This window comes from Siniperca chuatsi, linkage group LG16 (genome assembly GCF_020085105.1).
Source record: "Siniperca chuatsi isolate FFG_IHB_CAS linkage group LG16, ASM2008510v1, whole genome shotgun sequence".
Taxonomy (NCBI): Eukaryota; Metazoa; Chordata; class Actinopteri; order Centrarchiformes; family Sinipercidae; genus Siniperca; species Siniperca chuatsi.
This window is the reverse complement of record NC_058057.1, coordinates 19,338,078-19,362,428: the sequence shown is the minus strand read 5'-3', so window position 1 is coordinate 19,362,428 and position 24,351 is coordinate 19,338,078. Positions and strand designations below refer to the sequence as shown.

General features: G+C 39.6%; 2 protein-coding genes across 3 annotated transcripts; one reads left to right on the top strand and one right to left on the bottom strand.

Annotated features, from left to right (window-relative positions):
- The first annotated feature begins 1,031 nt into the window (after nt 1-1,031).
- On the top strand, nt 1,032-20,103 carry pals1b (protein associated with LIN7 1, MAGUK p55 family member b). 2 transcript variants are annotated; one of them, XM_044169679.1, is made up of 14 exons: nt 1,032-1,263; nt 4,955-5,430; nt 7,291-7,499; nt 10,909-10,986; nt 13,286-13,393; nt 14,136-14,297; nt 14,705-14,782; nt 14,876-15,059; nt 16,539-16,607; nt 16,772-16,843; nt 17,527-17,688; nt 17,985-18,187; nt 18,501-18,611; nt 19,051-20,103. In XM_044169679.1, exons 2-14 carry the CDS (start codon nt 5,103-5,105, stop codon nt 19,225-19,227), a joined length of 1,941 nt encoding a protein of 646 aa, XP_044025614.1. In that variant the 5' UTR covers nt 1,032-1,263; nt 4,955-5,102; the 3' UTR covers nt 19,228-20,103. The 2 variants fall into 2 exon arrangements, with proteins under 2 accessions (XP_044025614.1, XP_044025613.1); XM_044169678.1 differs by having other exon boundaries at nt 13,274-13,393.
- Nucleotides 20,104-20,479: 376 nt separating this feature from the next.
- On the bottom strand, nt 20,480-24,349 carry atp6v1d (ATPase H+ transporting V1 subunit D). Its single transcript, XM_044169681.1, has 9 exons — nt 24,121-24,349; nt 22,774-22,891; nt 22,604-22,683; nt 22,458-22,525; nt 22,318-22,362; nt 22,137-22,240; nt 21,513-21,579; nt 21,338-21,416; nt 20,480-21,209 (listed from the first exon to the last, which is right to left on the bottom strand). The coding sequence occupies exons 1-9, from the start codon at nt 24,159-24,161 to the stop codon at nt 21,065-21,067; spliced, it is 747 nt and encodes a 248-aa protein (XP_044025616.1). The 5' UTR covers nt 24,162-24,349; the 3' UTR covers nt 20,480-21,064.
- Between the last annotated feature and the right edge of the window lie 2 nt (nt 24,350-24,351).

The window sequence follows — 24,351 nt, the reverse complement described above, 5'->3', positions numbered from 1 at the left end:
TAGAAAATAACGGCAAATTCTTCACACCCTCAAGTGCAATTAGTGTATGTTTATTTATTAGAGTACACTGACAGGGTAACAAGAGATTTTCCATGCATTTTATCTCTGAGTTGCTCCATGAGTTTCTAATTTTCCAAGAGCATAAATTACAGGTACTGTATATTGAGTAATTGAAGGGTTAGACTGTAAATGAAAAATCTGCATTTTGTGTGTGATAATTTGTAAAGAAAAACACTTACTCCAATTGTAGCAATACTCAATTAGCCAGTGGTGGGACGTAACTAAGTACATTTACTCATGTACTGTACTTACTGCAATATTTTGAGGTTTATTTCCATGTTATACTACTTTATACTTCTACTCCCTCTACATTTCAGAAGATTTTTTTTAACTTTTTTTACTCTGCTTTTATGTGAGTTTATGTGAGGCCTAGTAGTTACATTAAAATGCTGCTTACACATTAATGCACAAGTATAATCCAGTATGATATACAGTATATAATAATATAACTTTCCAAAAGGGGACATTCTGCATTATGAGAACTTTTACTTTGTTTTTAACAACAAGTTAACAAACAAATATAAGCTAAAAATCTGTGCTCATGTTGTAGCCCATAGCATAACTCAATGAATCCATGGCAATATTATACTTCCTATTTACATCCCCCCAAAGCATTATGGGAACTATAGTTAAAAAATTTAGAGCATGATATAAAGTAAGTCAAAGCATAAAAATAGGAGTCCATAAATATTAACTTTTTTCATGTTGTACTATTGATATTTTTTGAGCAACATGCAGTTTGAGCCCATATACTGCACAGAGCAGTACAGATGATTTGGGTTAATTGTTTGTGATTTAGTTAAAATAAAATAAAATCTGTCGTCGAGTGTACCTTTAAAATGTTAAAGTGACATTCAGATATTTTTGTTGTATCATATGTATTATTGTCATAGTGCTTGCTGCAATTTGGGAGAAGTGGTCATTACGTGTCCGGCAGAGAGGGGGCGCTGTAGAGCCGCGGTGTTGCCAGGGAGACGACTCAAAACACCAGGCGCAGTTTCACAGCAATGGCCACAAGAGTCCCGACTGTGCCTGGACAAAACTCACTGCAGCGGCTGAACGCGCTCCTGTGAAGACTGGGAGAGACCTTTTGCTTTTGCCGACCGTCCGTGTGTGAATAAAACACACATTTTCAGAGAGTTGGATTATGAAGGAATAACCGCTTCTTACCCAAAACCCATTCAGCTTGCAATCTTTGAAGTGGTGAGTACACGCAGTCTGTTACGGGACAGCTACCGTTAAGCTACGCAGTTAGCGGTATCAGGCTGCTAAGCTAGTTAAGTTCCTAGCTATTGTTAAGTTAATACAAGTTCAATTGTACACAGTAAAATTAAGTGTTTCTAAATGTGTGTATTAAGTATGCTGTTGTCGCTGTGCTTGAATATGCTACACCATTGCTCTTTTGTAAAGTTGCTCATTATTTCTACACAATAGGAAAGACTCAGTTGCTGTAATTCGTCTGGTGACTCACTGAAATGCGTCTACCTTAGTTTAACGTAACCTTAAGCCAAGCCAGCCAGCAGTTAGTTTGTAAACCACAGAACTATGACTAATTTATGAGAATATTTTCTTTTTTCACCCTCTGGGTGTATGCATATAGCTAATTATAGCCAGAGATCTGGTGGTGGAGGGTAAACCCACTGAAATTCAGTTTACCCCTCACTGTGACTTTCAGTGACTAACGTTATTTTCATGATAACAAATTCAAAATGGAGAGTAGTTTAACAAATTACAACTACTCTTGGAGCTGTAACTTTTCTGAGCAAATTTTAAAGTCAGTAACTCTCTGAGTGGATTTTTGATCTATTCACTTTTGGTAAGAATTACAAATTAGCCTACAATTATGCTGTTATGACACAAACAGGAGGATACTCCATGTTTAGTTGGGAATAAAGTTGGGAGGAAAATGCTTGTTAGGATATATGTGAGAAACTTTGTTACCACATTAAGGGGCATCATAAATTTGTAGTGGGATTGGTTTGTTAATAGTCTTTATATAAGAATGGTTATATTAAGTATAGGAGGACATGGACATGCCCCTGTCACAGTTAACTATAGTAAATGCTAGACAGAGTAGTCTTTAATAAGTATGTTGAAACCTACTGGAGTATCTGTGAGGAAATATTCTAAACTCAAGGTTTTCCAGGTCTTTCAATCATATCTCACAGCCTTCTTCAGTGAGTAAATACCACTGGAGTTGTTTTCAACATACATGGCATAAACATTACTTCTGCTGAAGCATTGTTTTGCATATAGATCAAGTAACAGCACTGCTATCAAAGGGGGATATTCTAGCACTATTTTCACTCATAAATTCTTGATTTATTGTACATCAGCGTGAGTAGTGCAAAAGTTGTAGGACAGGATATATCAGGACAAGCTAGTACTATGTTCTCTACTAAGATCCTTTTCATTTGTTGTAGTTTGTACTTGTGTTTCTGGGGTATCTCATGCCAAACCCTCTTCAGTCAGTTAGTGTTTTGTATTTTTGGCCTTCCTGCGTCACCTCACCCTCCTCAGTTAGTGGGCTTGCTAATATGAGCTTGATAGTCACTGTCTAATTTAACATCACATGACATGATTAGCTCTTATTTAATTTCGCAGAAATGTTCCACCATTTCTGTAATCTTGCAGTGGCCCTAAACTTGTTCCACATATCTAACTGACGCCAAACTTTTCATATTGCCTCATTTGTTTAAGTCTAGGTTGGTGTGTGCACTTCCATTCATTCTCATTCTTCTACCCAGCTCCCTCTGTCCCTTCCCAGCATCCCTCCCAGTGCTGTTGTGGCCACTTAGCTAGAGTAGGCATGAGATCCCAGGCTTAATTAAGCCCACAGGAACAGATGGCCCGCTCGCAGTCTCTGCTGTTTGTCAGTCGTACACCGCCACTCTAAACGCAGCTAAATGCTTCTGCAGGGGAGGGGTTTGGGAGCTTGGACCAAGAGCTGGGGGTATAGACCTGCCAGACATAATTAGCTGTGGAAAGTAGATAGAGGGGGAGGGCTGCCATGAGGTAGTAGGTGATGTGTGTATGACTGACTATATGACATGAGCCTCAAAGTTGGCTTTTAGTGACAAAGCCATGCTTATCCTTTTGGTACTTGAGGGTTTTCTTTTATGCACACAGAAAGGTGTATTTGACTGCTAAGTAGTAATAAGGGCAGTTTAACATGTAAATTATTATCTTTTTCACAATTCTGGTTCCAGGAAATATGCATACAGGTATATGTCAAGACTGCATTGTATTTAATCCATAGCAGGTTGGGAGAAAGAGAGCCCTACCTAATACACTGCATGGTATTTAAGCAGAAGCTAATCATTATGTGAACGATGAAGACAAGCTTGTGGCTTTCTATATATAAATCCTCCTTTTTGGCCTGCAGAGAATACTTTCACTCCTCACTCAACAATTACTGTTTTTGAACAATGATTTTCTGTAAAAAGTATAGATTGAGTTTTTTTCACAAACTGAACTAACATGAACTCCAAGTGAACATCTCCCAGTCATATTACCAAATTTGCTAATCCAGATTAATGCACATAGCATCCTTAAAATAGATTATAATCCACATCAATCACAACAATGGCAGATCAGGTAGTAGTCGTGTGTCAGGCATCACATTTAAATCTTTATTTAGGCATCTGTACATAGGCTACAGATGGATATTTTGATTAAGCTGTTCATGATGACGTGACAGCTGGGGACAGGTGTACCCAACCAAGTGGCTGCGTGAACTGAACTGAAGGGATTTCAGGTGACTGAGGCCAGAGAGCTTTCCATGTAAAGAGTTAGGTTAGTGGTGTGATAAATGAGAGGAGGTAGGAGAAAATGTCGGCCCTGATCAACAGGCAGGAAGGAAGCAAACATGTATTAATGTTAATATTTATATACATATATTACAATAAAACCAGGTCTCAGAATGACTGGTTTGTAAGTTTGTAGAATATATTAAAATACATTTAAAGAGAAATTTAAGAACTTTAATGTGTTGAGGAATTGTGTCAAGGCTGCTGAAAGAGCACAGATTAAAGTTTAACATGTGAGTTTAACATGGCTGAACAAGTTACTTAGTTACCACTGTTGAACTAATCAATTAAATTTATCTTGACAGAGTTAGTAAGGGTCAGAATGCAAACAAGTTACTTTTGCTGAAATAAAATAAGACTTTATTGATCAACTGGAGGGATACATTATAGGTTTCACGTTACAGCAGCACAAGAGACAGGCAATAAAAAGTAAAGAAAGAAATGTAAAAAATAACATTAAAAAAGCTATATACATTATATTACCTTAGACTATATAAATCAGTTGTGCAATTTTTTGTGCAGTTATTGCAAAAGTAATGATTTGTGTCAGGACTTCATATTGACATACATTGACATGAGAGTCTGGAGCTATGATAATGATGATCATTTTCTCTAATAGCCTTTTGTAGATGCAAATAACAAATAAAGTACATATTTTGGAAAATAAAAGAACCCCAGATTCACCCATCACCCCTAAAAAAATAATAAAAAGGGGAATGTGTTGGCAACCAGGGCTCTAGAGTTCTCCAGTATCTTTAGTATTGTCAGTTGAGCTATTGATCAATGTCAGAGTAGCAGCCAGTCTGGTGCATGTCTTATCTGACAATGAAACCCTTCAACTTCTGTTTATGGTTTGTACTTATATAGCGGTTTCCTAATAATGTGATAGAAGTGACAGTCATCATTCATCATCATGTTTTTTAAAACCTTTTCTAAATTTTGTTCAAATCATTTTTCTATGTCCTCTAACAAAAAATGTACCATTTTTAAAATAATTGACTTATACACTTATATAAAGTAAAGTAAATGAAAATTGCTTAAAAATAACAAGGTAAATCCATTTTAACTCTCTGTTTGTATTTCAGGATGACGTGATCGCAGAAAGAGGACTACATTCTCTGCTTGTGTGCTATGGCCTCTGATTTGCACCGTCTCAGCATCAGTGCCTTGTAACACTCAAGCAGAACTCAGTAAACACTGGGGTGGTTTGAGCTGTATGCTGCTGCAGCAGGGATGATCACGTCCCATATGAACGGTTATGTGCAAGAGGCCTCTGGTCAGCTCAAGAGCCACAGGGAGAGGGCAGTGGACTGTCCAGGGGAGGAAAGTAGCCTTGTCAAATCTCCACACTGCAGTGCCCACATGGAGAGGATCCAGCACTACCAAGAGGAGCTGAGGAAGAGGAGAGAGGAGGACAGCAGGGGGAAGCATGACATCGACCCCAACGCTTCACTGAGGCTCAAGAAGCTGTCACAGAACCCCAAAGTGGGCATTGACAATCCCACCTTCGAGGGGAAGGAAAAGGCCACCAAAGACACATGCTCCCAGGATCCTGTAGCCGGTGAGTTGAGAGGAGGCAGTAAGGGTTAGAAGGTCTTTATGGGGGTCAACTAGAGTGGAAGGTGGAAAGAAGGTTACAAAGGAGAGGAAGATTTTAGACCTCCGAGAAGAATAGAGAGTTGTGAAGTTTTACAAAAAAATCAGTGAAAACAAAAGGAGTCAAAACAATGACTACTGAGGGGGCAGAGCAGAGGGCAGAAGTGGAGGAGGGTGATGTTTTTTAGGGGCATTCCACCATTTCCGCTGGTTAGTGTCCTGGTCCTAACTCTGGACTGAAGAGCACATCAGTTGTCACAGGAAAATAAAATCATTTCTGATTAATTATATTGATAATACAAAAGAGTATTGCATGTACAGTACATATAATGGTCCACCATTCTGGTTAGTTTGAGTGCACAAAATATTGTTTGTACTATTTTGTGTGCATAACTTAACAATTTGTAAAGAGAAATTGATTAATTGTCTACACAAATTAAAAAAGTTTGAGAGGGTGGACTCATTATTACAATTCTTCAGTTTCAAACAGATTTCAGTCACTTAGCACAGTTGAATTTAGTTTATTGCAAAGAGTGTCTAGTGAGAGTCAGAGTTGATTGTCATGCAGAAGGTTCTGACATCTTTGATAGTCTTTATACAGCAAATTACATTAGACTCAGACCTCTTTCTTACAAAGACAGTCAGGTGTGACAAACTCACATTTGCAGTCGGTCTGAATGTGTCTGGGCACCTTATCTGACTTGACTTCGTGACCCTGCTTTCAGCCTTGGTGGAATGTAGGTCTGGCAGTGCTCGGCTTTGGTATGAAAGAAAAGAGGTGAACATGCGTTTCTGTAGGATTACAATACAGTTTATACTATTATTAAACTATACTATTACTACAATAGTTATTGTGTTCAGTCAACCTGGGCCTCTCAACTATGAAACCTGATCTTCTCAATCTAATCCATAATGAACATTACTGTAGAGTGAAAGTAAATCCTATAAAATGTATCCATACTGTCTGCTATGATAAATCTTCAGTGTAAACACTGCAGCCACCCTTGAACTGAAGTCAGAGTTTGACTTGAATAGAAATGAAGACTCAAAGTCACACAGGTGGCTCAAGAACAAAATTCTAGATTTCCACTGTAGCGACTCACAGTTTGATTTCTTCACATCACTGGAGGAAAAATCTCCCCAAAAAAGACAACACCCACATACTGGAAATCTTCCACCACAGCTCTTAAAGAATACACAGTTCTTGTTCAAGTTTTACTGCCCTTTGACACACCTGTCAGACATACAGGTGTGCATAGATGTTTTTATTGCTCTGAAAGTTGACAACTCCGTTTAGCAGATATATACATTTATATAAGCAGCAGGGGTGGCACCACACCTTAGAAAGCAGTGGGGTAAAATGTGGGTGACTCAAGGGTCTCCCTAGACTTAACATGTTTGTGCCTCCACAAGTCATCAAAAGCACCTCCTAAATATGGATGTCCACATACTATATGAAGTGACTTTCTCTTAGAAATAACATTGATCTAATAATAACACACAACTTCCCCCCTAATTTGCAAAAGCCCACCTATAACTCTTAATATTTTTTTATTTTAGGTTTTGTATAACATGAGATTAGCCTTAGATGACTCATTGGGTCAAATGCAGGTAGAACATGCTGGGGGAAACCTTGGACATACAGGTTTAAGACTTCCATTCACAAGCCATGTATGTTGTCAGAAAAGTAAAACCGTAAGACAAACAATAAGCAAACATTCACATCTTAAAGGAGTAAACATTTTCTGACTTCTATCATTTTGCCCTTATGTTTCTCTGTATTGCCTCTGTACTGTTCACCTTACTATCGCTGCCTCTTCCTCAGAACTGGAGGAGGTACTGCAGGCTCTGAAGTATGTGCAGCACTGCCTGACTGATGCACAGAGCCAGCAGGATGTGGAGCTGATAATGCAGCTCCTTGCAGAGGAGGACTTCAGGAATGCCTACACCATCTACAGTGCTATATCACAGCAGAAGAGCAGAGTCAGTCCCACCTCACCCCTCACAGCACAAGCAGAGGATCTCTGCCAGGAGGTACACATAATGGTCATTCTGAAGCAACAAACATTGTGTGGAAGCACTTTGACTTTGCTGCAGTATGAAAAGTTAGGGAAAAGTAATAGATATTTACATAGAGCTCAGTGGTAACCTTGCTATTAGTATTGCCTCGGTACTTTCGTACTCGGTAGTTTACACTGCTGGATCTTATAGTTTTGTAGATGTAGGTGGTTTTAGTGTCCACAGCTCCAGGAGGAACTGAATCAGGGAAAATAGATTGACTTGTACCCAGAATAATGAATAACTCACTTTACACATACAGACATTTTTAGCCATGCCACAAAACCAATTCTGTACCTCATAAGGCTAGCAGTGGTCTCCGCAGAGGAGGCAGGTTGTGCATACAGACATAAAGGCGCTTAGATTGTACTCGGCAATTTGTGGTTTGGACCTTGCAAAGCTTCTATTTAGAGGCAAGTACCTCAGTGAGTAAAGTATCAGAACAATCACAATGAAGCATGAAAAATCTTTGCTTGAGGTGATGATTAATTCAACAAAGCTGCCCAAAAGACAGCCATGCCGGTCTGAATAATTATGAATGTAAATTGTCTTGTGGTTAACAAGGTGAGTGAAAACAAAAATGAGGGATTTGTTGGATTCAGGCCATGCATGAAAATTGAGTGAGCTGGAAAAAAGTTAAAGAGGCAGAAGATAGAAAAATTTAAATTGGAGAATTCGGGGGAAAAGAGGATAAGATGACAGGCAGATACTCTATATTTGAGATGGGCAAGGAAGGAAAAGGAGGAAGGCATGAACCAAGGTGTATGTGGTTTGGTATTCCACTGTTTTGCAAATACACTGTATAAAACATCACAGTGTCTTTTTGTTTTTTTATTTCCGTATCCACCAATTGCAGTTTCCTCTTTAAATAACAGTTGACAGTGCTGGCTCCTCAGCACCAGTACAGAGAGTGACAGAGAGCAAGAAAACATCTCAGTATTCAGGTTTGAGTAGGTGGGAATGTGCCACACCTGACTTCCTCGATGACAAAACACAAGTCAGTTGGGCTCTACTGAAGCAAAGCGACAATAATTGACTTGTGTCCCTGCAGAGCCGAGCCTCTGCACATTGAGTGTTCAAATGCAGCCTGTCACACAGAGCCCGGTCCCCCCGTAAAAAGACAGAAACCGGGATATGGTTTGCTATGAATTAGGTAGAAGCTCTATACAACAATGACAGGCTACACCCACAATAGGCACTTAATTAGGATTAGTGTCAACTTTTGATAGGTGTAACATGAACGAACGTAGTACAGGCTTTTCAGCACAGTCAGACAGGTGCAGTGTGATTTTTAGCTGGTGGCTGATGTAAGAGTCAACCTTGTTTTGACAAAACAGGCTGCTATGAGCTGTATAGAGTGCATTCAAAGGACACCAAGCAGCACTGCTACAGAATTGGTATTCCAATCTTGACAGCAGTGGTTTGAAGATAGAGGTGCTGGGTGAGATGATCTATTTTGCTTCACACACACAACAAATCTTCCTGCGTACAGTAAATCAGTGTCTGCACTCACCCACCGGGCACAGATCCCAAAGTGCTTAGCAACACGTAATAGTTTGAGCTGCAGTGTATCTAAACTAAGTGGCTGTGCTGTGAGACACTCAGATTGGCTGTTGGGTAAAGTAATCTCCCAGCAGCCCTTGGTGCTGGCTGAGCAGCGCAGCACACCAGAAAAAGAAACTCCAGCAGCTTACAGCCGTGTGGGCTGAGGTGCAGCGCTGTTTGGGGGGGGTAGTGTAATGGATGAACTAAGCTTCAAACAGAAGATGAAGAGGAAGAGGCAGAAAGCCGGAGTAACAGAACACCAAAATGCCTACTGCCATGATTCAGTACACAGTCCAAGCCACAAACAATAGCATCTTCCCACCAAATGACAACACAAGAACCACATGATTAAAATAAAACCATGTAACAGAGAAGAGAAAAGAAAGGAAGGAATACAAATGGAGCAGAGTGGAAAATCTGAAAAGCCATGGAAGAGAAGGTGCTTTCCAAGTTTATGCTTGTTAAATTTGGTTAAATACAACATTCATGTGTAAACACACACAATGGAAATGAATCCTGTTGTGGATGTGTTTTAGTTGTTTTTTTCCCCAGCTAGCACTTAACAAATTGCTTTACAGCAGAGTGAATATGGAGCACTTTTCTGTCTGGAATGTGAAACCCTACTGTGAGTTACAAGTGGGTAGCCAAGTACTATATGTATGATTGTGTTGTATGTGTGTGCGCACATGCACATGTACATGTATGTCTGTACACATCTGTGTTTTTATTTTTCTTGCAACTCTGTGAGAATCCAAACTCTTTTCATCACGCAACTGGCTCATTACTAAAGTAACAAGACAACATGATTTTTTTAATGTATGTGGGTCTAAGATACAATCAGTTTATTGTCAAGGCTTCATATAGATATTTATGCAGCCCAACTTTGGTGGAAAGTGTTAATGTCAGTGAAATGCTAAACATAGTCTCTTGAAAAAAGATACCCAGACCAAGCAAGGGAAACCAGTAAAGTAAGATAAAAAGATGGTTTGCACCAATTGTGTGATGTTATACATGTTATACATTAGAAAACAATGCACACAATCATAAAATAATTTCAGGGTGAGGGTAATATTGTAAGCCACTCATGAACTTTTTGGATGTTTGGGATATCTCAGTACAAACGAAACTGAGATATGATCCTCCCAATCCTCTGGGGAGCATTAATGTAGTCATCAAATATAATGGTGTTTTCAGATGTTAATGTACAATTGGAAATTTTAGACAACACTGCATTTGCATTAGAAACTGTAGAACACAAAATCATAATCTGTGTCTACATTTTAAAATGTGCTTGTATAATGAAGGTCAGAGCAGTTGAATGTCAGATGTGAGACTAATGGCTTAGGGTTATGCTAGAAAATAACTAGTTTGTATGGCATGTTGTCTGACAATGTCGGAAATCAAACGTGTTTTACCTGCCACACTCAAAGGCAGGTGATCATAGAGCCATCTTAGAGATGGGCGCCATCATGATAAGGGGGAGAGGGGGGTTTCCAAAACTATTCTGCAATCCGACAGTCAGTTCTGACAGAGTATACTGGCAGCTTTAGACTAAAATCTGACTTAAGTCACAGTTTACTTAATGTCTTAATGTTTGAAGAAAAATTACTTAATTCTTGACATTAGTGACTTCAAAAAGTGAAATTAAGGGATTAGAGATTTTTATCGTAGTTTTGATTATATTTACGAAATTCCATTGAAAAATTCAAAATAGTTAAGGTTTTAAATTGGTACTTAACTCTTAATTTGTTCTTGACTTTACTTGGTCACCCTGTTATAGCTCTTAGTGGCAGTCAAACAGTTTACCTCACTGTAGCTCCCTGTGTCTTTTTCTGTTCAGGTACAGAAGATTCTCCAGTCCAGCCAACAGAAGGAGGGTTTGGAGCTTAAGGCTCTGCTCACCAATCCTCATCTCCAGGTCAGATGTCATGTTGCCAGCTGTGACTTATCATATCTCCCCTTGACCTACAATATTATTATAAGAGAACTCCAGTGAGGCTCAGCAAGCAAGCAGATCCTTATAGACCAACTGGTTTATTTAGTGCTGATAATTGGAATACTGGAAATGTAATTATTGTTATACTGTGCCTATTCCAATAGGGTAATTGTTTCTCTTGCACCTTCCACTGGGAGGTCAGAAGTCAGGTTTAAGTTTATAATAGTCCATAGATTATAAGAGGAAAAATGGGACTTACCTGCTTACCAGCTCAAAAGCAATTGAAGGACAGTTTCACTGTTTGAAAAGGTAGACTAAAAGACAGATTGCTCCATCATGATGTAGTATAAAGTACATCAGAAGAGAATGAAAAATATTTAAAGCAGGCACTTTATGAAGGAAGTCATGAGGTCATGTTATGTTGGTGTCCCTTGAGCTGGCAGGAATTTACTGTTTTGCTCAAGGACATTTGGGCAGGGCAGATGCTTGCTTTACAGGTGAAATCTTTTATGACACATTCATTTTATCTGTTATTATTATTTTTTTTATTTTACGAAAGTGTGCAAACGTCAGTTTTGTCACGGTCAACTGGTCCGTGTTTTGTTCCAAAGATTAATCTAGTGAGTCTCAAGAAAGGCCATTATGTAAATTAGGTTGTAATGTGGGTCAGCCCTCCTGGTAATGAAAAAGCATGATTGGTGCCTTCTTTGCAGCAGAGTGCTTATCAATTTCTTTGAAATTAATTAAGGAATAAAGGCAATGAGAAATGTAAAATGATCAAAGTGGGTGTAATTAACCATTAGCAAAGAGGTAAAATATATGTCCTATAACTCCTAATCTTCAGTTATGAGCAATTTCTCAGTCCAATTTGGCGGTAACCTGTTTAGTAAGGTGTCATACGGTACATTGCTAAGACTGCTGTTGGCACAGCTGACTAAAGGTACAACTAAGGTGTTCCTCGTAGCTGTGCTACATGCGCCACCTTTGCAGAAACGATTAGACATCAAAGGTACAGGCACGCCACTTTCACTGTGGTGTAAGGAGTCGCATTATAAAAAGCCTTGCACACTTGATTTTGATTAACCCATCTGTTTAGCATTTGGTATGTCAACATGAGAAAAATCAAACATATTCAAATGAGATTGCTTTGAAATGGCTTGAACTGCAGATGCTCTACATTTGTCAGTTTAAGCTTCAGTGATTCTTCTGTAAAAAAAAATGTAGCCACATTATCAGACATTGTCATTGTCCATTAGAGAGGCAGCAAGGTGAGAAAAGACCTCAGGTGGATGACTCTGCTGCTATTTTATGGTTGAGGGTCCTGACAGGGGAGCGCCAGGGGTCTGATGTTTGACCCATGTGACCGTGTGAACTACCAGTTCTCCCATTGCCCTGTTAACCCCTCCACTGAGCTGGATCCTGTAGCCAGCGGGGCCGTATGATGTGATGTGAGCCTGCCTTGTGGCACAGAAAGTGGAACAGATTATGTTGGTTTCTCTGCGGGGAGCAGAGGATCACATGAGTCACCCTGTATTCTGTACAGGTAAGCAATCTCATACCCCAAACTAATGGAGACAGGTACGTGTGTGAGAGGAATAGGGCCCCCCTCAAGTCCACCTGTCTCCCTTTCACCGTTTTCTAGGACACAGTTTCCTTACGAGCAGGGAAGCCAAAGGTGTTTGATGATTGATGGCGGTGGATCTTGACTCCTAAATGCTGGGGGAGATTAAGACGGATTGTGTGTACGCCAAAGCTTAGCCCGGCCTCCACTCTCTCAGGTCCCCTCTGCTACAGGATAAAGAAACTAATTTGGACCGACGGTTATTAATCGTGGGGTACGGAGCGCTTGTCACATTAAATGAAGTGAGGGAGCAATCTCCGTTTTATTTCTGGCTTAGTCGTGGGTTTGCTGACTGGTCTTGTTAAAAAAGATGGGGGGTTAGGTAGGCTTCTGGTAGCAGGTGCGTGTTTTTGTTTGGTATCTTCTTTTTCATCAGTTTACACTGACATTTACAAACCACTTAATAAATGTGTGTCATGTTGTAAACCATGCTATAAGATTTATGATGATTTTATTTCCATGCCAGCCATAGTTGTTTTACAGGACAACATCTGTACAGACACAATCATCACAATCATACTCTTTACCTCATGCTGCCTCCTCCTTTATTTTTCTGTTTGTGTTTCTGTCTATTATGTGTTTGTAAAATGTCTGTATTTACGTACTATTTGTCTCTATGTGTGTCTCTGTCTTTGTTTAATGTGGCAGGCACTGATGCAGGTCCATGACAGTGTGGCAGTGCATGAAATGGCAGAGGAAAATGAGACCCAATACATTGGAGAGACAGTTAAACTGGTGCGCCTGGAGAAAGCCCGCGACACTCCACTGGTGAGACGCCATCTATTAGTCTTTTAGAGTCACTACTACTACCTTCTGTTATTGCTGTGTGCAAACAACAACTTTTCTATATTTTTTCACAGCTTCACAGCATTTCCATTGCTTTATGCTACAGCACTTGGCAATGTTGTACTTTATCTTGTGAAAATCCAGGCAAGGCAATGAGAAACAAGGATAGTTGTGTACACATCCAAAAACCCAAGCTGGTACTGTATATAAATACAGTACAATTAAAATTGAAAAATATCCACACAGCATTCAAATTGAGTTATTTAAAGTAAATGATTCATTAAGACATATATGGATCTTAAGCATCCATGTTATTGTGTTATTTATTGTAAGTTTTTGTTTATTGTCCAGTAAAAATGCCTCTACTCTCAACCTTCACCATGCTCCACCACTCACATTTATCATCTGGGTGTGTCAGTGTCAGTGTACCCACAAACCAACAGGGCGGCAAATGCCTGTCAGTGTGAGCTCCAGGCGCCCATTTGAAAACACTGGCAATGACACAATGATGTTCACTGTATGTGACATATTTCTTTGTATTCACACTGTTGCCTCTCCTTTCTGCTTTTAGATTTGTATCTCTGTTCACTGTCATTTTAGAGAATATTATGGGTTTGAGGTGTTTCATTTACATATTAATTATCCAGTGTGTTGCTTGTTTTGTGAGCTCATCTTTGTCATCTACAGTATATGAACTCTGTGTGTTTGTGTGTGCGGTCATCAGGGTGCGACAGTACGTAATGACATGGACAGTGTGGTGGTGAGTCGTGTGGTGAAAGGCGGCATGGCAGAGAGTAGCGGCCTTCTCAGTGAGGGAGATGAGATCCTGGAGATCAACGGCATTTCTATTCGTGGGAAACACGTCAATGAAGTCCACGACTTACTGGTGAGGACCAGTGGTCTTTTGATTATTTACAAAAATTCATGGGAAATTAACTTTGTTAGCTAGTGTACATGCAGGTGCTTAAAAACTCTTGAAAACTAAAATTATGTACATTTAATGCCATAAAAGGCATTAAAATCTATTCATAAATGATGGTCTTACTTGGACCATCTGTTCCTCCATAGCTGGTGACATTAGGTTTCACCCTCAATGCATATCCACTTCTTTGTATGTAACATAAATACTTGAGCATTTGTTTTTGAATAGATGCACTCTCAAAATATAATATACATCCAACTCCTTATCAATAAAACATTGCTAAAAGTTTGAGGCCCTAGGTAAAAAATATTGTTTTATGGAAATGTGATCCCTGTCATGTTTAATTCATTGCATTCCATCTTTTCCATCAGCAACAAATGCAGGGCACTCTGACCTTCCTTCTCATCCCGAGCTCTCAGATTAAACCTGCCCCGCACAGACAGACTGTGGTAAGTCTCTAATGATCTGGGTGTGTGCGTGTGTGAGAGTGCCTGTCTGCATGCGTGCAACGCCAACCTTGACATTGTAAACCCTGTCCTCAGATGCATGTACGAGCTTACTTTGACTACGACCCCTCTGATGACCCCTTCGTGCCATGTCGCGAGCTGGGCCTGTCCTTCCAGAAGGGAGACATCCTCCATGTCATCAGCCAGGATGACCCCAACTGGTGGCAGGCCTACAGGGACGGAGATGAGGACAACCAGCCCCTGGCTGGACTCATTCCAGGTAGGGATCAGACCAGGGCTGAATATCAATATGTAGTTTATTGCTTCACAAGGGCAGATAACTGCAAGGACAAATTGCTACCAATACAAAAAACTAGAAGAATCATATACGGGTATGGTAAAACGTATAAATATGTGTTTATATGTTTTGTAGTATCACTGTATTTATTTTTGTATACAGGTGGCATGCCATATAAATAAAATATTACCCACTCTATGAACTGTATTAAAACAAATGTACATGGTATGTCCACTTGTATATTTTACAACATGTATCATTCTTATACATGTTTTTTGCATTTTGCCTGTTATGTATTTTCACAACCTGTGCAGTGCATGTGACTCAAAAATATGAGAGGAGGAGTTGCATGCAAACAAGGGTCTTTGACGTTGCATTGAGAATAAACGCCGGAGGACCAGGTCTGTTTTCAGCACAAGCTCACTTGGTTGATAAAGCAGTCGTTCCATCAGCAAGTACAAACGAAATACGAGACAGAAATGTGCAAATAAATGATAATGCTGAATAATTTGAATAGAATTGTCCAACCAGTGCACACATTTGTATGTGACTGTCAGAATATGTCATCCACAGTTTTTCTAGACTGTATTAAAGCCTCCTTGAGTTAATTAAATACCTACAGTCATAAACAACAGCCTTGTAATACACAAACAGCATTGTGTACATGTACCATCATTCAGTAGTGAAACTGGCAAAAGGCGGCACTGCCAAAAAAAACAATTACAAAATGAACAGTTTGTAGTACATGAAGGATACAGATCTAAAGATCTTTTAAATCTGTGTAAATTACATTTTACAAAAAGCTATAAATGGCTTATGTCTTCTAAAAGATAATAGTAAGTAAAATCCATGATACACACATTAAATAATCATTGATACTTGATACTAGTGTATCAAATATGAATAAACTACACAGGGCTTCTCATAATGCCAATTTGATTATATAAATTCCATCCCTAATAGTATGTGTGAATACAGTTGCAGTAAAGTACTTGAAAGTTGTCTGTGACTAATAACTAACCTGGCACTACTATCCTGGCAGGAAGCACCACCCATCTGGCACGTCAAGCAGATTAAAACAAACACGTAAGAATTATTTGCGATTACTCTCTGACCCAGGCCTGTTGTGGCACGAAGAAAAAGAGGTTAAGCACTGGAAATGGAAAGCTGTCCATCTTTTTTGCCTGTTCCTCAGCACGTCTGGAAAGTCTAGGAAGAGTATGAAAAACATTTTTAGGCCTAGAAACATCACTTGTTTCTAATGTTTCCAGTTTTCACCCCCTGAGTGTAGTGGTCCAGTGCATGCAACTGTTTGCATAAACTATCTATAGAGACATATTATTGAACACCAATCAAAATGTTCAAATCCATTAAGACTTAGGTCTTAAATATGGGATTTGTGTATCTGTATTTACAGTGTTGGATAGCTGATCTGTTTCTCTTTGCCTTCCTCTTTTTCAGGGAAAAGCTTCCAGCAACAGAGAGAGACCTTGAAGAAAACTATAACAGACAAGAGTCGAGAGCACCAAGGTAAACGTAAAATGTTGAAACACACACTATGGTGCAAACTCAAACATTTTTCATCCACACTGACTTGCATAAAATTAGAATTTGTGGTGTCTAGATGTTTGTAACAAAGTCAAATGATAATCCCCCTTTTAAAGCAAAAATTTTTTGACTTGTCATTTCTCCAGGGAAGCTTTGGTGTGCGAAGAAAAGCAAGAAACAGAGGAAGAAGAGCACACCTAACTTGACCAAAAATATTGGTATGGCTCTACTTTTTTTCTCGCTGTGTCTCTTCAGAAGCTTAACAGTTTGAGAGGTGGGTTGCATGTTTGAGAATGTGCTCCCTCTTCCTCAACAGCCACTGTTAAGAAGCTACACCCTTAACCCTCAAAACTCCTGTAGTCACTCCTCATTTACCACCAGTAAGAAAGACTGCTTCTGTCCTCGGCAGCTTCCAAGTGTCCACACAGTGTCAGTATTAACCCCACACGTTAGCTGGAGTTGACATGTCGTCAGCTTGTCCAGACTCGGTGTGTCACAGGTCAGATTAGTCTTCACTGACAGGATCAGAGGAGGTGCCAGCAGGTGCCTAAATGGCTTGCAGGGACCTGTGGTGTTTTTGGTTCACACATAGAAACACAAGTATACTCAGACAGACACACACAGTGCTTTAGTGGAACTGCTCAGTGGCCAACGGCAGCCGACTGTGATTTTATGTGTAGCTGAGAGGGTCGAATATGAAGAAGGACATTGCTTGCAAACATGGAAATAATAATAAAATAGTGTGGTGTTTTATTGATCTCCAAATCCTCTCACCTCTTTCCCGCCTCCAAAAAAGAGGTCAACGGTCAGAGTTAGTTACAGAACAGCAGCTCAAGAGATAGAAGGGATTTGCTGTGTTGGTCAGGAATGTTTCATTAACCCCTCCCGACTCTCTCTTCAGACTACGATGACATCCTGACCTATGAGGAGATGTCGCTTTATCACCAGCCTGCCAATCGTAAACGCCCCATCGCTCTGATCGGTCCCACAAACAGCGGTCACGATGAGCTGCGTCGGCGACTTCTGTCCATTGAACCAGAAAGATTTGCTGTTGCTGTTCCGCGTAAGTCCACGCTTTGTCAAAGCATGGGGATACGGCAATATCAAATATTCATTAACAATTCATGATATCAGATGAGGAACATAACATGTATTTGGGATTGGGTAAAGAATTCAAATCATTTGAGATATAACATCACCTTTCTTCAACTGTGATTGCACAAAATGCTTACAGTCAAAAAATGAAACTGACAACTTAAAAACCACTTACTGTGTATTTGTGATAGTGCCAATTAGTACAAAATAGCTTCAGGGTGTTTTGCAAGAAGTCAAATTGATCTGTCCTTTTTCATGGCTCAGACACAACCAGAAACCCAAGGATACATGAGCGGAATGGGTGCGAGTACCATTTTGTGAGTCGGCCTGCCTTTGAAACCGACTTAGCGGCAGGGAAGTTCATTGAGTCTGGGGAATATGAGAAGAACTTGTACGGCACCAGCACCGACTCAATTCGACACGTCATCAACTCTGGACGCATCTGTTTGCTCTGCCTCCACACCAGGGTAGGAGGCTGAGTACTTGTTACTGTCTAACATGTTAATTACAAAGTCCATTTCATCCCTGTGACTTGATCTTAACCATTGTGGCTTGGCCAGAACATAATTACTCCTTTTCATATCCTGAACAAAAATCTCAAATTGTTTTTTGGTTGGTAATAACTCATTTCTGCTCACTGATATAGCAAGCTTTTTATAGTCAGTAAAGAAGATGCCATAGTAGTGCTTGATTTGGTAAACTTTTAGTCCTGTTTTTTCTTTGTTTTGGTCTTTTCTTCCATTATATATATTTGTATGTCCCTGTTCTTCCTCTTGTCAGTCACTGCAGATATTGAGGTCCTCCAACCTCAAGCCCTATGTCATCTTCATCGCTCCTCCTGCTCAGGAACGACTACGCACCCTGCTGGCCACAGAGGGGAAAACACCAAAGGTACCCACTGGACAGTGTTGCAAAATTGGATTTCACTCTTTAAAGTTAATATGCACGTTGTAAATGTCATAGTTTGGACATCATGAATGCAGTTATTTGCATAACAAAGGCAACATATTTCAGGAAAATGAAGCATTTAACATTTATCACAGAAAAGAAAACATTCTTAGGCAGAGCAAGGAAAGAAGTTCAAATAAAAGCATTTTTTAGTCTTGTTTCAACCTCTCTTGGTACTCTAAATACACAATATACCGGAAATAAACATATTTTTTTACACCATGAAATTACACAGCTATCACAGTTACATCAAAATATTCATATAATAAAAATGAAAAAAGAAATAATGACCATACAAGCATTTAGGATTAATGTCCAATACAGCATAGTCATTTTAGAAGAGTCACCACCCTCTCACTGATGTCTCGATTTCTGTGCACAGCCTGAAGAGCTAAAGGAGGTCATTGAAAAGGCCCGCGAGATGGAGCACAATTTCGGCCACTTCTTTGATGCAACCATTGTGAACATGGATCCAGACCAGGCTTTTCACGAGCTGCGCAGGCTGATAGACAAGCTGGACACTGAGCCACAGTGGGTGCCCACCTCCTGGCTGTGCTAGAGGTCACAGGGTCTCACCGCAGGGAGCCTCAGGGCAAAAGAAGATAAACAGAAGGGCAAAAATGAATGTTCCTGGAGATTGAAAAATGGACAGTGCTGATTGTGACTGGATTTTTCACTTGCACATTCTCCTCATTTATAGAGGAGGTGATCTTTACCACATGTTGTAGGGACTCAAGTTTCTTACATTTCTTTTCTTGTGTCTTTGTGGGTGATTTTTTTTTCTGTTTGTTTGTTTTATGAAGGTTCTTGTGGATCTCAGTTTTATGCAAAGTCATTTATCAAACCAATAGAAATATTTCTATCCTATTCTTCATAGTTATTTATAATTGTAAATATATATTTTCTAGACCAAAGGATATTTTATTGTTGCATTTTGTGTGTGTGATATACACCATGGTACACTAGCTGGGAGAGTGTTAATGTCACAATTATAAAATGGCCTCCTGATAAAGCAGTAAGCCAAAAGCTGTTTAGATACGAAACAGAAGATAAGCACTTGTACTTAAAGTAGCTGCAGTGTGACGTCTTCCATTCAGAAACACACAAGACAAATCTGCTTTAACCAGCACATTTTTGGGGTACTTCCTCTACACAAGTGTCAGTATTATTTCATGTTGTCTCATGTACGATGTGATAACAGACCACAAATCTAAGATATTGTCTCTAGCTGGTTATCATTACTATCAGTATATCATGCTGTAAAGCACTGCTGAGATAGTTTTTTTTTTTACCAGTATTGTATGAACAAAACATCTTATCACTTAGTGTAACTCCAACAAATATGGTATTGCTTCTTTGCAAGGTACTTGCTTAAATCATAAGCACAATTCTGGAAAAGAGTGTTAATAAAATACATATGTGAACAAGTGATGTACATACTGAATGCATTGATTTCAGTTGCCATACAAGCTTCTGTTAGAGAACATAATTTTAAATCAGTTGGTAATATTGGTGTTACAACACAAATGTGTACTAATTCAATCCTGGCAAAGTCCTACAGTGACTAAATATAATGTGTTAAATGTAGCATTCTTGTGCAAGATGGCTGCCATTCCTCACCTGACTGGGTTACTGAAACACTTGGACAAAATGTTTCCCAGTACATGTGGAAAGAAATTTGATCCCAGTCCCCTTTTTCTGTACATATGGAACTGAGAAGCTTCCACATTAGTGCAAAAGCTTACGTGACTGATTGTAAAACTGTTGGAACATGTAAAAGCTCTAATCTTAGCAAGAAACCCAGGGAATGGTTGGATATTGATAACATCTTTATTTGGATGAAGTGTGGGGCTTTGTTGACTTGCACACCAACTTTTACAGCAGGGTCACATTAGGGTTTTCTGATACAATGGTAAACATCCTCCAATGAGGTAACAACAACCCCGTAATATGAGGTGAGCAGCGGGACGGGCCACCCACAACAAGGACTCACACACTCACACAATCTACAACCACCTTAAGCTTTACAGCATGCAATGGCTCTAAATGTGGTAAGGAAACTGAAATATCTACAAGTTGATCCATCACATTGAATGCTTCTTTAATTTCACTCGCAAACCATGTGTAAACATATTTATATTCTTATTGTTTTATAATAGTGAACTGACTCCCTTGTGGGTAACAGCCAAGTGTGGCGACACTTTGGTTCTGTACAATGACAAATCTGGAAAACACACAGTATCTTCCAGCACTGAAACAACAGAGCAAATCATCACAGATAAGTACACAAAAAACAACTTTCATCACTTGCATGAGAAGACAAAGACATGGCCTCAGAGGCACAGAATAAATAGGATGATGGGTGATGTCGGTGACTTGTCTGCCTTTAGAGCGCTTCACTCAAACAGCAGGTCTTCATCCGTCTCCTCCATCAGCATGTTGGAGGGCTCTGCGATGGGACCCAGCTTAGCCAGGCGTTCGGCAATCTCCAGTTCTGTCCTTTCCCTAAGCTGCTTCTTCTTCTCTTGGATCTTCTTCAGCCTGGTAGAGGAGGAAACATTTTCAGCGTTGTAACAAAAATAGAAGGTTAGGTGGCCAGGACATGGACTTGGAAAAAGTTAAAAAAATTACTTGGGATTTATTAGACTGCTAGATGCTAATGTTTTCACCTGTAGAACTCCTCTCGTTCTCTCTCATCCAGCTCTGTGATGATGTAGGTGAGGGTGCGATCAATCCGGGGAATAATCACTGCAAAGTGGGATAAAGTTGAGTTACAATAACAGTCTTTGTCCATAATTCTTTGAGAGAAAAAAGGCAACAATTGTATGTTAAGTGTGAATTTACCATGCTCAATAGCGTTCACACGGCGGTTGGTTATCTTTATGGCTTCATCCAGAGTGACAAAAGATGTCTACAGACAGAAAGTGGGCGATATGTGTCAGCATTTCTGAATCACACACAAAAAATTGGTAATTCTGACTAGCATTTCATTAAAAAACAGTTCATTTCCAGTGATAAAACAAATATTCAAAAATAATCTATAGTAAGTATTATAAACAAGATCTACTTTGTATATTTTAAAAAAGTAGTCATAATGCAGAAAGGCCCCTTTCAGAGTGTTACATTATTATGTATATATATTATTGGATCATTATTATTGGTGCATTAACATGTAAGCATCATTTTAATGTTGAAGCTGGTCAAAGTGAAGCTAATTTTAGCTACTTAATGCTGTTGGGTAGTTTAATCTTGCATCATATTTTAAACGCAGATCGTATGTTTTGTATGTAAAACTTCTATTTGCAGGTAATGAGTAACGTAGCTGTCAAAGTACAGCACTTGAGTAAATGTACTTAGTTACTTTTCACCACTGCCCATTTAACTTTAAATAATAAAAACTAAGCTGAATGAACCTCGTCATATTTGTAACAGCCCCCCCCTGACACACACACACACACACACACACACCTGTAAGGAGGCCAACTCCACCAGCAGCTCAACAGCTCTGGCGTAGTTCCTCTTCAACCTGGAGAGCTGCTCTCCTCCTCGGGCTAGACCAGTCAGCTCATAACCTGAAAGACACAGCGAGGATGAGAACTTTGTGTCATTCACTTGTCACAAAAATTATTTTCATCTAAACGTGACTTACTGTCCCCGCCTTCTTGGTAGTGCTCAAAAACTGGAAGGGTGACACCTAAAAGAAAGAAAAAGACGTATATAAGAACTTGCCCCATCAACAGTGATTGTAAAAAGTAAACAAATGTAAATAGATGATATTTTTAGGCTAACCTGCCACATTGTCTTTCTTGGCTCGGACCTTCACTTGGGCTTTGTTGACATTCTGGATGACAGTTGTGCTGTGGACAGAATTACAGATGGGAGTTACAGATGCATCTGTACCAAACCACATCACATGATGTTTCTCTGATTCTTACCTGAAGTCTCCGGCTGTAAATTTGGCTTCAGCCAAAGAGAAGGCCGCCTCTCTCATCACTTCTCCCATCTTAGTCTTAGTCTAAGGAAAAGAGATGAGAAAACCATTCAGGGTTATTAAAGAAATAAATGCATGAAGAACAAGGTCAGTTATCAATCATCTTCAACTGACTTCAATAATTTTGCGGAGGATCTGACGGAAGCGCATGGAGAGGGCATCAGATTTCTTCCTGAGCAGGTTGCGGCCGGTCTGCGCCCCTTTCAGCCGAGCCTTCATGATGGTCTGAGCCCTGCAAACCCAAACAAGACACGTTTTGAATCTCACCAATTACATTACAAGTATATAGTATTCAAATATTTACAGAGGTTTTGTACATTCTCGGACACACATGGGCAAAAAAAAAACGCAGCCGCTTTTTATTACAGCTGGAAAAACTATTTTCCAGCTGTCTAGCTTTTTTTTTTTTAATTTAATTTTGCTTATTATAACCCACTAACAGGCAGCCATTTTTGTCGGATGTACCGCCCTCATCCCTGTCAGATGATTTCAAGTACCCCTTCATCATACCCCTTTCATAGAAGGGACGTTTCAACCATTTATCTATTATTACTTTTGTTTGTTTGGTGTCTGTGTGGGGGATCTTCACTTACTGTTAAGACTGACTGGTGGAAAACTGTCTTGTGCAGTCAGATCACAATTGGGAAGTCATTGTTACAGTTACATTCATCTGACAGACACTTTTGTGACAGTAAATATACTAAAGGTCAGTACCACATGTTTGTAATCCTATTTGTGTGTTGATTTTCCTCCAAAACATAAATATGTGGACATATATGATATCAAATTTCTATTTGTTCAAAGTAGCTCAGCTACTCCACAATCTTTTCATGTACCCCCTGGTAAGTACATACGTACAACCTTGGGTACAAGTACTCCAGGTTGGGAATTGCTTATCTACATTTATGTCCCAGCTCACTGATATTTGCTACCAAGGACTAGAACCATGATCAGTTTATCAGAAAAAGCTTCATCCATGTACAGGTCAAAAACACAGCCCATCTCTGGAAATAAAACTTCTCTCACACACACAAAGGCTTCAAAAAAGCTGATATGATTGAATCAATAAGGTAGAATGTATTAGACCTTACAGACAACACAGGAAACGCCACTAATCTGTAGATAAAGTTACACAATGTTAAAATCAAAACTTTCACTGTCTGGAGGTCTGTATATTTCAGACACCATCTCACTGACAGTTCAATGTTATAAACATCACATGACAAATGAAGGACTCTTCCTCTTTTACACAGCACCCTGGCACTGATATAAACTATATTTAGCCTTGAATCACCCTGCAGAACAAGACTGTCATCCCTTCATGTGAGAAGCAGATGGGAGCAGGAAATCATCAATCTGAGAGACTGGAAAGCATTAAGCATTATACAACAAAACAGCATTATAATAGCTGGCTAAGAAGCTACAGTGGGTTAGCAACTAGCTAGCAAACAAGCTGCTTACATTCTGGAGGGGAATATGTCGATCCTTTCTTTTCCAGACATCTTCTCGTCCTTTGGTCGATGACTGCGCTCTTCTGTTTACTTCCGTTTCCTAAAATGAACACTGAAACGTTAACTTGTATTCTACTCTAATAACCGTAAACATATAAACGGAAACCCCGTTTTTCGTGCAAGATTAGAAGCACAGATAGAGCTGATGGTCGTGATCTTGTCCGACTCTCAGTCCGTGATG